The sequence below is a fragment of the Cervus elaphus genome, chromosome 25 (assembly GCF_910594005.1).
Source record: "Cervus elaphus chromosome 25, mCerEla1.1, whole genome shotgun sequence".
Taxonomy (NCBI): Eukaryota; Metazoa; Chordata; class Mammalia; order Artiodactyla; family Cervidae; genus Cervus; species Cervus elaphus.
In genome coordinates, this window is record NC_057839.1 from 50,040,696 (window position 1) to 50,057,233 (window position 16,538).

Genomic DNA, 16,538 nt, shown 5'->3' on the forward strand with positions numbered 1-16,538 from the left:
AATAAAAACTGGAACATTAAGATCCTAATCAACATAATCAACTGACTTGAAGAATGACTAATTCCCTTTATTAAGGATGGATTGCAGTTTAATTGATCACCTGTTATGTGTGGAAACCTAGTTAATAATTGAGATAAGTCAAAATGCCTATTTTATTTTGTGATCTGCTGTTCTTGGCTTCTTAGGTAATAAAATTAACATTCTATAGAGAAAATAACGGTAATGATAAATATTTCAGAAGAATAATAAAGACTGTGATTGCAGAGATGGAATAAGATTCAGTGGGACAAATGCTCTAAAATGTACATATAGAGGAAAGCATAGTGTGTAGTATGACCATGAGAATAATTGCTGTAATGTGTGTTGGTTTGAATAAAACAGATTCTTCTAGTTAAACATTTCCAGAAAATGATTGATTATTTAGAAAATGTGTTCTGGTCTTCCTTCAATTGGAATACAACATCTTAAGTGTTATTTTTATTTTTCCATCAGTGTAATAAGCAACACACCAGGCCTGTGAAGCATTAAATATGAAAAAGTCAAATGTTTTGATGATGAACTTCCAAGCAGGTGGTTCAGCTGTATTGACATTACAGGGGGGTTGTTAGAAATGCAAAATCTATGCCTCACCCAAGACATACTGAATGAGATCATGGATATTTAACAAAAGCCCCAGGAGATATGAATATGCATTAAAGTTTGGAATTGTGGGAAGGCAGAATGCTAAGGGATGCTAATGTATTGCTCTTAAACTTCATGTGGTATTTGCATTAAATTATTCTTGAGAGTAAATAAATGTAGTTTTTGTAAGAAGTTCTTCAAAATAAAATATGTTAACTAAATATGAAGTTATAGAATTTAATTAATTTTTAGCTTTTTTTTAACACCAAGCAATATTTCAACTGCAGTGTCAACCCAATTGATTCCTTCTAATTATAACTGTTTAAAATTTCAAACAAGTACAGCTTCTTTATATAATATTTTTATACTCTAAATTTAGCTTTAGTTTTTTTACTGTGAGTAGCCCAACTTATTCAGAAAGGCTATTTTATAAACATATTAATTACTTAATTCAAGAAATGTTTAATCACACGCACACATACACACACACACACACACACACACACACACACACACACACACATATATATGTACAGCAACATCCTATTCACCAGTGAGGGAAATTCAATAAAGTATAATTATCTCAGCAAAATTTAGAATTATATATTAGTGGAAGAGAAGTTTATACACATAAAACTTACATGTCAGGCTTGAAATTAAACAATTGGAAATAATGTGAAATAAATTTTAAAACTCATCTGGCTCAAGATATTGCTACAAATTAATGAATTATCAAGTACAGGTATTTTCTTCCCAGCAGCAGACTCATTTTAAAAATGCTGATTTGGGTCTTGATGAAGTGGATTTTTGAAAATTAATTTAGCTAATATGCTGTATGATATGTTTTAAATAAGAAAGATTAAGGTTAAGAAACCTGTTACTGGATGTTCATTCATTTGTATGAAATGATGATTTAAAGCAGTGCTGTTGTTGTTCAGTTGCTCAGTCCTGTCCGACTCTGAGACTCCATGGACTGCAACATGTCAGGCTTCCCTGTCCATCACCAACTCACAGAACTTGCTCAAACTCATGTCCATGCAATTTTCTCATTCTCTGTCATCCCCTTCTCCTGCCACATTCAGTCTTTCCCAGAATCAGGGTATTTTCCAAAAAGTCAGTTCTTCACATCAGGTGGCCAAAGTATTGAAGCTTCAGGTTTAGCATCAGTCCTTCCAATAAATATTCAGAATTGATTTCCTTTAGGATTGATTGGTTTGATCTCCTTGCTGTCCAATGGACTCTTTAGAGTCTTCTCCAACACCACTGTTCAAAAGCATCAATTCTTTGGTGCTCAGCCTTCCTTATGGTCCAACTCTCTCATCCATACATGACTATTGGAAAAACCATAGCTTTGACCATATGGAAATTTGTTGGCAAAGGACTTTGTTGAAAAGTACCGTCTCTGCTTTTTTATATGCTGTATGGGTTTGTCATAGCTTTTCTTCCAAGGAGCAAGCATTTTTTAATTTCATTTCTACAGTCACCATCTGCAGCGATTTTGGAGCCCAGGAAATCTGTCCCAAAGTCTGTCCCTGTTTCCATTGTTTCCCCATCTATTTGCCATGAAGTGATGGGACCAGATGCTATGATCTTCATTTTTTGAATGTTGAGTTTTAAGCCAACTTTTTCACTTTCCTCTTTTACCTTCATCACAAGGCTCTTTAGTTCCTCTTTGCTTTCTGCCATGAGGTTGGTGTCATCTGCATATTTGAAGTTATTGATATTTCTCTCAGGAATTTTGGTTCTAGCTTGTGCTTCATCCAGTCCAGCATTTCACATGATGTAATTTGCCTATAAACTAAATAAGCAAAGTGACAATGTACAACCTAGACCTACTCCTTTCCCAGTTTGCAACCAGTCTGTTGTTCCATGTCCAATTCTAACTGTTGCTTCTTGATCTGCAAACAGAATTCTCAGGAGGCAGGTAAGGTGGTCTGGTATTCTTATCTCTTTTAAGAATTTTCCACTGCTTGTTGTGATCCACACAGTCAAAGGCTTTAGCATAGTCAGTGAAGGAGAAGTAGATGTTTTTTTTTTTTTTTTTTTCCTGAAATTCTCTTGCTTTTTCAATGATCCATAGCTCTTGGAAATTTGACCTCTGGTTCCCCTGCCTTTTCTAAATCCAGCTTGAACATCTGGAAGTTCTTGGTTCACATACTGTTGAGCCTGACTTGGAGAATTTTGAACATTACTTTGCTAGTGTGTGAGATGAGTATAATTGTGTGGTAGTGTGAACATTCTTTGGCATTGCCTTTCTTTGGGATTGCAATGAAAACTACCTTTTTCCAATCCTGTGGCCATTGCTGAGTTTTTCAAATTTCCTGACATATTGTATGCAGCACTTACACAGCATCATCTTTTAAGATTTGAGATAGCTCAGCTGGAATTCCATCATCTCCACTAGCTTTGTTTGTAGTGATGCTTCCTAAGGCCCACTGGACTTCACACCCCAAAATGTCTGGCTCTAAGTGAGCTTCACATCGTTGTGGTTATCTGGGTCATGAAGATCTCTTTTGTATTGTTCCTTTGTGTATTCTTGCCACCCCTTCTTAACCTCTTCTGTTTCCATTAGGTTAGGTCCATACCATTTCTATCCTTTATTGTGTCCATCTTTGCATGAAATGTTCCCTCAGTATCTCTAATTTTCTTGAAGAGATCTCTAATCTTTCCCATTCTATTGTTTTCCTCTATTTCTTTGTATTGATCACTTAGGAAGGCTTTCTTTTATCTACTTGCTATTCTACATTCATATGGATATATCTTTCCTTTTCTCCTTTACCTTTCACTTCTTTTCCTTTTCTCACCTATTTGTAATGTCTCATCAGAGAACCATTTTGCCTTTTTGCATTTCTTTTTCTTGAGGATGGTTTTGATCCCTGCCTCCTGTACAATGTAACGAACCTCTGTTCATAGTTCCTCAGGCACTCTATCAGATCTAATCTCTTGAATCTATTTGTCATTCCCACTTATAATTGTAAGGGATTTGTTTTAGGTCATACCTGAATGGCCTAGTGGTTTTCCCTACTTTCTTCAATTTAAGACTGAATTTGGCAAAAAGGAGTTCATGATCTGAGCCACAGTCACTGCCTGTTCTTTTTTACTTTTTTGCTGACTGTATAGAGCTTCTCCATCTTCGGCTGCAAAGAATATAGTCAATCTGATTTCAGTATTGACCATCTGGTGATGTCTCTATGTAGAGTTTCCTCTTGTGTTATTGCAAGAGGGTTTTTACTATGATCAGTGCCTTCTCTTGCTAAACTCTGTTAGACTTTGCCGTACTTCATTATGTACTCCAAGGCCAAACTTACCTGTTACTCTAGGTATCTCTTGATTTTCTGCTTTTGCGTTCTAGTCCATGATGAAAAGGACATCTTTTTTTGTACGTGTTAGTTTTAAAAGGTCATTTAGGTTTGGTGGCACATTAAGTGGGGGATTGGGGTGGGAAGAGCTGAGAGCCATGGAGGGGAAAAAAAAAGGCAAGGGACTATATTGACTGACCATGTAATAGGTATACTCGGTTAAACAGAAGTATCAGTGTGTGTGTGTGTGTCTGTGTGTGTGTGTTATCCCATTAGTCGTGTCTGACTCTTTGAGATCCCGTGGAGTATAGCCCACCAGGCTCCTGTGTCCACTGGATTCTCCAGGCAAGGATACTGGAGTGGGTAGTCATTTCCTTCTCCAGAGGATCTTCCCAACCCAGGGGTAGAACCTGGGTCTCCTGTACTGAAGGCAGATTGTTTACTGTCTGAGACACCTACTGAGATTCTATATTTTGAGTCCGGTTACCGGAGGAATGTTTAGTCCCTAAACTGTGTTCGACTTTTTGCAACCCCATGGACTGTGGCCTTCCAGGCTGTTTTGTCCTTGGGATTTCCCAGGCAAGAATACTGGAGTGTGTGACCATTTCCCTCTCCAGGGAATCTTCCCAACCCAGGGATTGAAACTGCATCTCCTGCATTGGGAAATAAACTCTAAATATTCATTGCAAGGACTATTCCTGAAGCTTCAATCCTTTGGCCAACAGATGTGAAGAACCGACCCATGGGGAAAGACTTGGATGCTTGGAAAGATTGAAAATAAAAGGAGAAGGGGACAGCAGAGGATGAGTTTGATAGATAGCATCACTGACCCAATGGACATGAATTTGAGCAAACTCTGGGAGGACAGAGGAGTCTGGCATGGGGTTGCAAAGAGTTGGATGCAACTTAGCAACTGAACAACAACAAACTGGAATAATAATTATTTGTAGCATTTATAATGAAGGAATAATGTTTTGAAAAAGTTAATAAGTAGGTTTCCAGCAACATAGAACATACCTGGGGAGAATTAGCATTAAGCAAATTAACCTGGTTTGTTTTGCATAATTTCCTATTTCTATTTCATTTTGTGTGTGTTTATGAATTGCAGATACTTTTTGGAGTAGTTTTGTGTTTCCAAGAAAATTGAGTGTTTCCATATACCCACTGCCTCCATATCTGCATATCCTCGCTCATTATCAATATCCCTGTCCAAAATGCAACATTTTATTACCAAGGAGGGACCTACTCTAAACTATCTTCAAGATCCTTAGAGTTCACTCTTGGGTGCTGTGCATTCTATGGATCTGAACAAATGTTTAAGGACAAATGTATAAGCTTTTTGAAGATCCTATGGATACATCCTCTTGTTCAGAGATTCTTTCCTCAGCCAAACTAAGTCTACCAATAAGCCCATCAGATGTGTTCTTTACTTACAGTGTTTTTTTTTTTATCTCTTACACTTATTTTTAGTTCTTTCTTAGGATTTACATGACTCTGCTTATATTGATCATCTGTTCTTACATGCTGTCTACTTTCTCCATTAGCATCCTTAGAATATTAATCAAAGATGCTTTAGATTCCTGGTTTGATAATCCCAGCACTCCTACTATGTTTCATTAAGATGCTTGCTCTATCTCTCCAATTTGCACTTTTTTGCCTTTTGGCATGCTTTGTAATTTTTTTGATAGCAGGATGTGATGCACTGGGAGATGGAGTTGCTATAAATAATCCTTTAGTAATGCTAGTGGAGGTGATGGAATTCCAACTGAGCTATTTCAAATCCTAAAATATGATGCTGTTAAAATGCTTCATTCAACAGGTTGGCAAATTTGAAAAACACAACAATGGCCACAGGACTGGAAAAGGTCAGTTTTCACTCCAGTCCCAAATAAAGGCAATGGTAAGGGAAGTTTCAACCACTGTACATTTGCACTCATTTCACACACTATCAAAATATTGCTCAAAATCAAATTACAGATGTTCAAGTTAGATTTAGAAAAGGCAGAGAAACCAGAGATCAAATTGCCAGCATCTGTTGACCATTAAAAAGGCAAGGGAATTCCAGAAAAGCATCTAATTCTGCTTCATTGACCATGCTAAAGCCTTTGACTGTGTGGATCACAACAAACTGTGGAAAATTATTAAAAGAGATGGAAATACCAGACCACCTTACTGCATCCTGTGAAACCTGTATGCAGGTCAAGAAGTAACAGAACTGGGCATGAAATGAATGACTGGTTCAAAGCTGGGAAAGGAGTAGGTCAAAGCTCTGTATTGTCATCCTGCTTATTTAACGTATATGCAGAGTATATCATGTAAAATGTCGGGCTGGAAGAATCACTAGCTGGAATCAAGATTGTGGGGAGAAATATCAAAACCTCAGATATGCATATGACACCACCCTTATGGCAGAAAGTAAAGAGGAACTAAAGAACCTCTTGATGAAGGTAAAAGAGGAGAGTTAAACAGCTGGCTTAAAACTCAACATTCAAAAAAACTCTCACCTTGGAGTTTTTAATTCCCCGAGTTATACTCACTGAACCTCCAGCAGTTTATCAATTACAGTTCAGGTTTGCCACTCCATTACTGATTCTGGCTGATTTCTGTTCATGAGTCTCTGGTCAGTTAAGCCACGCTTCCTTCTATTCATTTATCTATCGTCAACCTTGGAGGCAGTAGTCCCTGAGTCCCCCTCCATTGTTATGAATCCAAGAAGTGTTGTTAATTTTTTAAGTCTGTTCAGGTTATCTTTGTTTTTAGGATGGAGTGGTATTTTTCTAAGCTCCTTCCTTGCTTGTGAACTTAAAATGTCATTCTTTTTTATTTGCTTAGTAACATTCCATTTTATGCATATAATACGATTTGTTTATCCATTCACCTGTGACATTGACTTTTCTCTAGCCTTTCCCTATATTCTTGCATTGCTATAAACATGCACATTTTAGATGAATATCCTTTATTCCACTTGCATAAATGTCTAAATCTGCTTATCTTATTGGCACTGTAACAACTCACAAACTGAGTGACTTAAAATATTATAGATTTATCTATTAGATTTCCAGAGGTCAAAAGGGCTTCCCTGGTGGCTCAGTAGTAAAGAATCTGCCTGCCAGTGCAGAAGACATGAGCTTGTTCCCTGGATCAGGGAGATCCCCTGGAGAAGGAAATGGCAACCCATTCCATTATTCTTGCCTGGAGAATTCCATGGATAGAGGGGCTTGGCGGGCTATAGTCACCCACAGGGTCACAAAAGAGTGGGACAAAATTCAGCAGCTGAACAAAAGCAAGAGGTCAAAAGTCTAAAATCAAGATTTCTGCCTGGGTGGAGGGAAGGGTGATACTCCAGGGGAGTATCCATTGTTTTGCTTCTTTAGCTTCCAGGGTGGCCTGTAATCCTTAGTTACTGCATTCTTACTTGGGATACTCTAACCTCCAGCATCTGTGATCATCTCTTTTACTGACTGATCCTCCTGCCTCCCTCTTATGAGGCCCCTTGTGATTACTTTGTATGTGTGTGTTCAGTTGCTCAGTCGTGTCCTCAGTCATGTCCAACTCTCTAAACCACATACACTGTAACCTGTCAGGCTCCTCTGTCCGTGGAATGTTTTCAGGTAAGAAGAATGGAGTGGGTTGTCATTTCCTACTGCAGTGGATCTTCCTGACCTAGGGATTGAAACTGTGTCTCTTAAATCTCCTGAATTGGCAGGCAGATTCTTTAGCACTGCACCACCTGGGAAACCCCTGTGATCATATTGAAAGAAAATGAAAGTGCTAGTCACTCAGTTGTGTCCGACTCTTTGTGACCCAGTGAACTGTAGCCCCCACAAGCTCCTCTGTCCATGAGATTTCCCAGGCAAGAATGCTGTAGTGGGCCACCATTCCCTTCTCCAGAGGACCTTCCCAACCCAGGGACTGAACCCAGGTCTCCTGCATTGCAGGCAGGTTCTTTTTTTTTTTTTTTTTTCATTTTTTTTCATTAGTTGGAGGCTAATTACTTTATAGTATTGTAGTGGTTTTTGCCATACATTGACATGAATCAGCCATGGATTTACATGTGTTCCCCATCCCGATCCCCCCTCCCACCTCCCTCCCCATCCCATCCCTCTGGGTCTTCCCAGTGCACCAGCCCTGACGAATGGATAAGGCAAGTTCTTTACTGTCTGAGCCACCGTTGATTTTGTCTAAATGATCCAGAATGATCTCCTAAACTCCCAAGATATTCAGTGAATCATATGTCTAGTTTCTTTACCCTGTAAAGTAGTGTGTGTGTGTGTGTGTGTGTATATATATATATATATATATATATATAATATGTCTAATATAATATATATATATATTAGAATTCAGGATATAAACATCTTCGAGGGGCCATTTTTCAACTTACTACACTGTGTTCCAAAGAGTTTATCTTATTTGACAATCCCATCAAAGGTGTAAAAGAGTTCTCATTCCCCCACATCCTTACTAACATATGCTAGTCATCAGTCATTTTAATTTAAATTTCTCAAATGATGAATGATGCTGAATATCTTTTCATATACTTTTTGCCCTCTGTCTTCTTAGGTGAAGTGTCAATTCAAATCTATTGGGTTTTGTGTTTGTTGATGGTTGATTTTGAGAATACTTTCTATATCTGGATACAAGTCTGTAATCAGATATGATTTTCAATCTGTTATCATATACTCATGCCAGACTAGGATGTGTCTCTGTTTCCTCTTAGCAATGTCCGAACTCATCAAGTTGTACACAATGAATATTTCACCTCTTTGTAGTTCAATCTTATCCAAAAAAGTGGTTAAAAACAAAAATATGATAAAGTGATAGCATGAAAAAAATGAAAACACTCGGGTTATATTTGACAAAAGGTGAACAAGCCTTATATGCTGAAATCTACAAAACATGACTGAGAGATACATACAGTGTTCATAACTTGGGAGAGTCAATGTTGTTATGATGTTCATTTTTCTCAAATTTATCTAAAGATTCAATGCAATCCCCATTAATATCCCCACAGATTTTTATATATAAAATTCAAGGTAACTATAAAATTTGATTGAAAATGCAAGAAGTTCTATAATAACAAAAAAAAAAGAAAATTAAAAGACCAAAGTTGGAGGACTAAGATTATTTGATTTCCAGACTTGCAAATTATAGTGATCAAGAGAGTGTTCTATGGGTATAAAGATGAACAAACAAGCAAATATATATGAGTCCAAAAATATATAAACACACATAAATATACAACTGATTTTTGACAAAGTTACAAAGGCAATTTAGCAGAGAAAGGATGCACTTTTCAGCAAATGGTGCTAGAAAAATTGGATATTCATAAGCAAAATATCAAACTGCAATTCATATCTTGAGCCATATACAAAGTTTGATTCAAATTGGATCATATATGCTAAGAACTTAAACTATAAAACTTCTAAAAGAAAATACAAGAGAAATGTTTTTGACCTTAAAGTTATGCAGAGATTTTTAGATATGAGGCCAAAAGCCCGATCTATTAATGAAAGAAATTCATATATCTAATTAGTCATGGTTAAATGTATTTTTATTTAATCTTGTCATTGCTTGAGATGGTTTTATCAAAAACATTTATGGAAAATATGTTTAAATATCTTTTAATTATCTTAAATCAGTATTAAAATGCATTTAACTATAGACTCTTCAGAAGATATATTATGAAATAATCAAAACTAAAATAATAAAGAAAAATGGTGTGTATATATACATATATATATATATATACTTCTCCAATTGTTCACTAACAACTTTTAAAAATGCAATGTCCTCATCTTCCTTCCTAAAAATATTGATAATTAAGCTTCTAAACTTATAGGTAAAGTTATATTGTATTGAAAATAATCAATATAGCAAGTGCTAGCAAACAGTTTTAAATTGAAAAAAAAAAAGAGTTGAAATGAGAATCTTGCTTCAATAAGTTTTAAAGCTTTCAGAGAAGATAAAAGAAACCCTCAATTATGCAAACTCTCCTCTAACTCTTAGGAACAGTATAAATTTCTGGAGAATACTGTCTAGCATGTCCTGATGCATTTAAAAAGTCAAATATCATTTTGGTAAATGTTCCTATTACTTAGAATCCAATCAATCTGAGTTTCTGTAAAGTCAGTACTTTGTGATGTAAAACCATTTTATGCATCAGATAATTTCTTTGCTCCCAAGTATAGCATTACATGACAGATTTTAAGACAGGTTATATCTGTCATGTTGAATGCTTCATGTGCTGTAGAGAGTTCCACGGTCATTTAATACACTCTGGGGAAATACTGCTTCACCATTAATCTTACTTCTGAAGCATATTTGCATTAACCTTTAAATCATCTGAATAATAAAACAAACACACAAATAAGTAAACATATTGCATAGAAATCTTTGTGAATGAAGCCATACATGTAAATGCTGGAGCCCTTAAGAATACATTGTCATATCAAAGAAATGAAACTCAATCCTCGAACCACTTTTTGTAACATTTTTGGTCCCCCAACTACTTTTTACTGTATTTTATCATATCCTGAAATAAAATGCATACCTAACTAAAAATAAAAAGAAAATAGAAAATTTTAGATAAAAATAACCTAAAAATATGATTTGAAAGTATTATTTTCATACCTAAATGTTTGGGCTTAACTTTATAGAGGAGTTAATGATGCTCAGATGTTTGAATCAATTTATAATTCATGCATTCATTCAATCAGATTGTTTAATGAGCATCTACCATGTGCAAGATTCTGTTCTAGGTACTGTGAAAACAATAGCAAAGAAAAGCAAAATTCCTTTTTTTCATGGGATGATGACAGGCAGAATATGTGAACAGTAAATAATAAATAAAACACATGTATATTGAGATCTAGAAAATATCAGGGGAGGTTTCAAGAAACATCCAAAGGAAGCAGGGAATTTACCTATGTGGATAACTACATGGAAAAACATTCCAGGTGGAGAGAAAAAGTAAAGAGGTCCTGGTTGAAGAGAGGGGTGTATGAGGTATGTTGCAGGCTGAAGCAAAAGGGACACTTTGGCTGGAAAAGAGTCAATTTCGAGTAGTGACCTAAGGGACTGAAGTATAGCATGAGGTCAGAGAGGTGACCAGCAGTTATAAAATGGAATACACAATTGTAGGTCTTTGTGAGATGCTGGGTTTTAATCAAAATGAGGTGCGAAGCCATCAGTGTTTTGTGCAGAGACGTGACATGATCTGATTTACATTGCAGTGGGATTACCTAAAGGACTTCCTGGGGAGCTCAAATGGTGAAACAAACAGTAAAGATTCTGCCTGAAATGCTGGAGACCTGGGTTCAATCTGTGGGTCGGGAAGACCCCCTGGAGAAGGGAATGGCAGTCCACTCCAGTATTCTTGCCTGGAGAATAACATGGACAGAAGAGCCTGGCAGGCTGTAGTCCATTGGTTTGCAAACAGTCAGACGACTGAATAAGTAATACACACACACAGGATTTACCAGGGATACACCGCTAAGAAAAAATAATTGAAGGTGGAGAGCAGTGAGAAGGCTGGAGCATCATGGAATTCCAGATCAGCATAGGGGCAAGTCTGTGGTGATACACTGTGCAAATGTATCAAAGCTGGAACTTTCAGCATGATTAAATCCTTATACACAACAGTGTAAATTATATCACATGTTGATTTACTGTAGTAGTGATTTTTATTTTCTGCTCTAGGAAGCTCTATTTGTTTCACAGATCCACTTAAGAGAAGAGAGAGGAAAAGTCTTCAGCTGAAGACACTCAGATTTTTTTTAATTTTGGCTTTACTTTTATCTTTGAGGTGGATGAAGTTTGAAGAAACTGTGCTTGTTTAAAAAATAATTTAAATATTGCATTGCATGCTGCTGCAGCTGCTAAGTCACTTCAGTCATGTCCGACTCTATGCAACCCCATAGACAGTAGCCCACCAGGCTCCCCCGTCCCTGGGATTCTCCAGGCAAGAACACTGGAGTGGGTTGCCATTTTCTTTTCCAATGCATGAAAGTGAAAAGTGAAAGTGAAGTCACTCAGTCGTGTCTGACTCTTAGTGACCTCATGGACTACCAGCCTACCAGGCTCCTCCGTCCATAGGATTTTCCAGGCAAGAGTACTGGACTGGGATGCCATTGCCTTCTCTGTGCATTGCATAATAAGTGCCTATTTCCTGTAGTTATTAAAATCACTATTTTGTTTTCAAAATTTTAATTTATGTTAAATTACTCTGGGAAAGTTGACATGTAAAATTAACTACATCACCACTCTATACAGGGGTTATAATTCCTAAAAATTACTAAAATGCCAAAAGGAAAAAAAAAAAAAAAAAGAAGGCTTAATATGTCTTTTCTTTGGAATTTGTTTGAAATTATTTGCAATCATCTTTTCTTAAATTATAGACATCTTACTAGACAAGTCATGTCTCCAAAACTAGCAATTACTTTATATAAGAGGAGGAAGGTAAATATTTTGGTTGCTATCATTAATTAATCTTTGTCACATTAAATTTAAAGTGACAGGTAACATTCATAATGTTGTCAACTGATTTTTTTTTTATTTGTTTGTTTTTTGAAGCCTTTGGAAACATGTCCAAAACATTGATGAAACATTGGAAACCAGTTGAAATACAGTAAAATTCAGCCAAATAAAATAAGACTGCTTTTTCTTCATCCACGTTGGAAATTGTCAAGACGTGAACTATGACAGTATATCATTTTTTGCTACTATTTCTGCTCTGGGTATGCCTGCCACATTTCTGTTCTCCAGAGATAATGTTCAGAAGGACTCCTGTGCCCCAGAAAAGAATTTTAGGTGCACGTGTACAGAGGAGTGATGGAAAAATACTTCATCGTCAAAAGCGTGGTTGGATGTGGAATCAATTTTTCTTATTGGAGGAATATACAGGATCTGATTATCAATATGTCGGCAAGGTAAGTCTGTATTGAAATTGGAAATATTTGCATTCTTTTATATATATGTGTGTGTGTGTGTGTGTGTGTATGTGTCTCATAAAGAATACTTGAAGTTTATAAAAATTACCATTCTTACAAATTTTACTCTTTAAATATTCCTAAAGCAATTTTTTATTATGGAATACAAATTATAATTTAAAAACTATGTAATGAATATGGAATGATAAATATAGGAGTTCATTTACTAGAATTAATTATGCCTACTACCTCATGGATTAGAGGTAACAAAATTGCAATTTCAGAATTTGTATTTAAAAATCAATAATTGGAAGAAAACTACATGTCAATCTAGTCACTTAAATTGACAATGCATGAGTATTACACATATAGTCTCATTGCTGTTGACTTCAGTGAGGAAAAAAAAAGATGTATTTAGAAGTTCTTTGATATTTTGCAGAATGAGAAAGAAAATGTCATTAGAAACATGACCTAAGGCCAAAAAAAATGTTTACTTATAAGAAAATGTATTCCAGATATTAATGTTACTTATTTTTCTAAAGTCCTACCATGGGTACATTTATGTAAGGGAGAAACAAATGGAAAGACAAACAGTTAAAAGTAGTTTTCTAATCAGGATATGATCATATGAGGAGGTTTCATGCTGTTCAGTTATAAAAGTTTCGGAAGAAAATGATCTGTGGTTACGAATGGAAGGATAAATGTGACAAAAGTAACAATGAATGCTCTTATACACTGGGTTGTATTAATTTCAGTTTTCTTTCTTGGCACTATCTGAATCTCATCAAAATTAGGTAATTTCTTAAAGAAAGAATTCTTTAATAGCGTTATTATTTTTATGGACAGCTTATGAAACTATGTTAAAGGAAAAAAAAAAAGTTAAACACACTCACAAAAGGCAAACATATAATCACATGTTCTTACAGCTCAAGCAAAGACTATAAAATTATGATAGCTCCATGATTGTGTTAGCAATTATTGCTTCGACCTAAACTTCAGTAGAGTCATTCACATAATTAAAATCATGCTTGAAGTTTTTGTCTTCTAAGAAAAAGAATTTGAGATAATATATGTTAAAACATATATATTTTTAAAATATATGATTTTTAAAACACTTTGGTATGTTTTTTCATGTTCCAGTTATTTCAGTCCTTTTAAAATCTCTGGCAATATAAGAATGATGGCATTAAAGGTTAAATGCCATATTGACTGGGAGGAGAAAAAGAGAAATGGCAACCTAAGCAATTTTACCAGAAAGCGAGCAGTAGTGGGCTTATCACAGGTGTCATCTGATCAAATGCCTGAGATCAGAAGGTGGAGGCAAATTTTATGGTTGCTGCAACAGGCAACGTTCGGTTTATGAAACCAACCACATGAAAGTATAATAACTGAAATTTGATCCATAGAAACTATAAATGATTTCATTTGGTTCTTCCTAGACATAGCAGTTATTTGCATAGATTTTCCTTCATGGAGTCCTTACTGAGTAATAAATGTTGCTAAATTGATTATCATTGCATCATGTGCTGTTGTGATAGTCAAGCTACTTGATGTGTTTTCATTTGTTCTCTCTCCAAAGAATATCAATAACTTGAAATCAAGAACTTCATATCTCTGTTTCTTAGAGTAGATTTTAATATTCAGTTGATTAGATTAACCTGAGTTGTATTGAACTGAATTCTCGGAGTGGTCTGGTACCACTTAGCTCTTTGGTGGGGAACACTATTGTAGGATTTACATTACTATGGGGTATTAAAGCCGGTAAATACTTAAAAGACATATGCATTTTGATAAACAACTCAAATGCTGCTTCCATACTCTGCTCTATAAAAGCAAGTCAGAAAACTCTTTAATAAGTAGAGTCATAGGAACTTAAGGAATGAGCTCACCAGTTTCTTCTGTGCGTCCTGAGCTGCCAGATTAGCAGAAATAAATATATTCGATGCTGTAACTCTGACTTTACTTCTGATATTCAGAGCACCTGTTATTTAGCTTATATTTCAAGTCCATTTTGTATTTCTATCATTTATTCATGTAGTGACCTATGCGTGTATATGCTTAGTCTCAGTGGCGTCTGACTCCTGCAGCCCCACAGACTGTAGCCCGCCAGGCTCCTCCATCCCTGGGCTTTTCCAGGGAAGAATACTGCAGTGGGTGGCCATTTCCATCTCCAGGGGATCTTCCCGACCCAGGGATGGAACCCAGGTCTGCAGCATTTTAGGTGGATTCTTTAATGACTGAGCTACGAGGGAAGCCCAACCTGTGAGATATCTTTCTTTAAATTTCCCTTGTCTATAGTATATATGTGTATTATATATACTTGTCTATATATATATAATATATATATTATATTGTACAATATAATATATATAGTATATATGTGCACACATATAGTATATATGTGTATTATCATTGAATGTTTATATTACATTAATTATTTATATAAATATCTTATTTTAGAGGTAAACATATCAATGTGTGTATGCAAAAAGGATGATATGCAATATAGAATATTTTATAAATGTGCATTTTAATGAATATAATAGGGGGCTAAGATATATTCTCTTCATGAGGTATAATTTTTTTTGAAATTTCATAGATATTCTTTCCAACATTACTTATAATAAATATATTACATATTCATCCCTTCAGAAATTCTGGTTCTAGTTTTTACTTTGTTTAAAGTAAATATGTGATATTGATGCAAGTGACTCAATGTCTAGTTTAGTTTAGAGGTAGAAGTCATAATTGTCCCAATTACTAGACACATGGGAAGACAATGACACAGGCTCCTTTGTTGTGGGAAACATCGTGGGAGCTCTGAGTAGAGCCAATGAAGAGACTTACAGTGGGGAACTGAGGACAAAACTGAAAAGCATGTGCATGAAGAGGGGGAACGTTTAAATACCAAGCAGCCAGTGTGAGAAAATGAGAAAGTGAAAGTCTTCAATCATGTCTGATTCTTTGTGACCCCCATGGACTATATAGTCCCTGGAATTCTCCAGTCAAAATACTGGAGTGGGTTGCCTTTCCCTTCTCCAGGGATCAAACCCAGGTCTCCTGCATTGCAGGCAAATTCTTTACCAGCTGAGTCACAAGGGAAGCCTGTAAAATGGCCAATAGATCCTGTAAAAAAAAAAATAGATCCATATAATTTCTTAGATAAAAACCCATTACTGTTTACAGAATTAAAGCAAGGGAAAGAACCCCTTAGTCCTCATTGGGTTAAAGCAGAAGAAAGCTTAAGAAAAACATGAAACTGTCAGTCTCAGTTCAGTTCAGTTCAGTTGCTCAGTCATGTCTGACTCTTTGCGACCCCATGAATCGCAGCACACCAGGCCTCCCTGTCCATCACCAAATCCTGGAGTTTACTCAGACTCATGCCCATTGAGTCGGTGATGCCATCCAGCCATCTCATCCTCTGTCGTCCCCTTCTCCTCCTTCCCTCAACCCCTCCCAGCATCAGGGTCTTTTCCAATGAGTCAACTCTTCACATGAGATGGCCAAAGTATTGGAGTTTCAGCTTCAGCATCAGTCCTTCCAATGAACACCCAGGACTGATCTCCTTCAGGATGGACTGGTTGGATCTCCTTGCAGTCCAAGGGACTCTCAAGAGTCTTCTCCAACACCACAGTTCAAAGGCGTCAATTCTTCGGGCTCAGCTTTCTTCACAGTCCAACTCACATCC

General features: G+C 36.2%; 1 protein-coding gene across 2 annotated transcripts in view; it reads left to right on the forward strand.

Annotated features, from left to right (window-relative positions):
* The window catches only part of CDH10 (cadherin 10), a 182,440-nt gene that overhangs the window by 56,201 nt on the left and 109,701 nt on the right, over positions 1–16,538 (forward strand). For both annotated transcript variants that reach the window (XM_043887864.1, XM_043887863.1), the window contains exon 2: positions 12,495–12,850. In XM_043887864.1, the coding sequence (XP_043743799.1) occupies positions 12,620–12,850 (231 nt within the window). In that variant the 5' untranslated portion in view covers positions 12,495–12,619. The remainder of the gene's footprint in view (positions 1–12,494; positions 12,851–16,538) is intronic.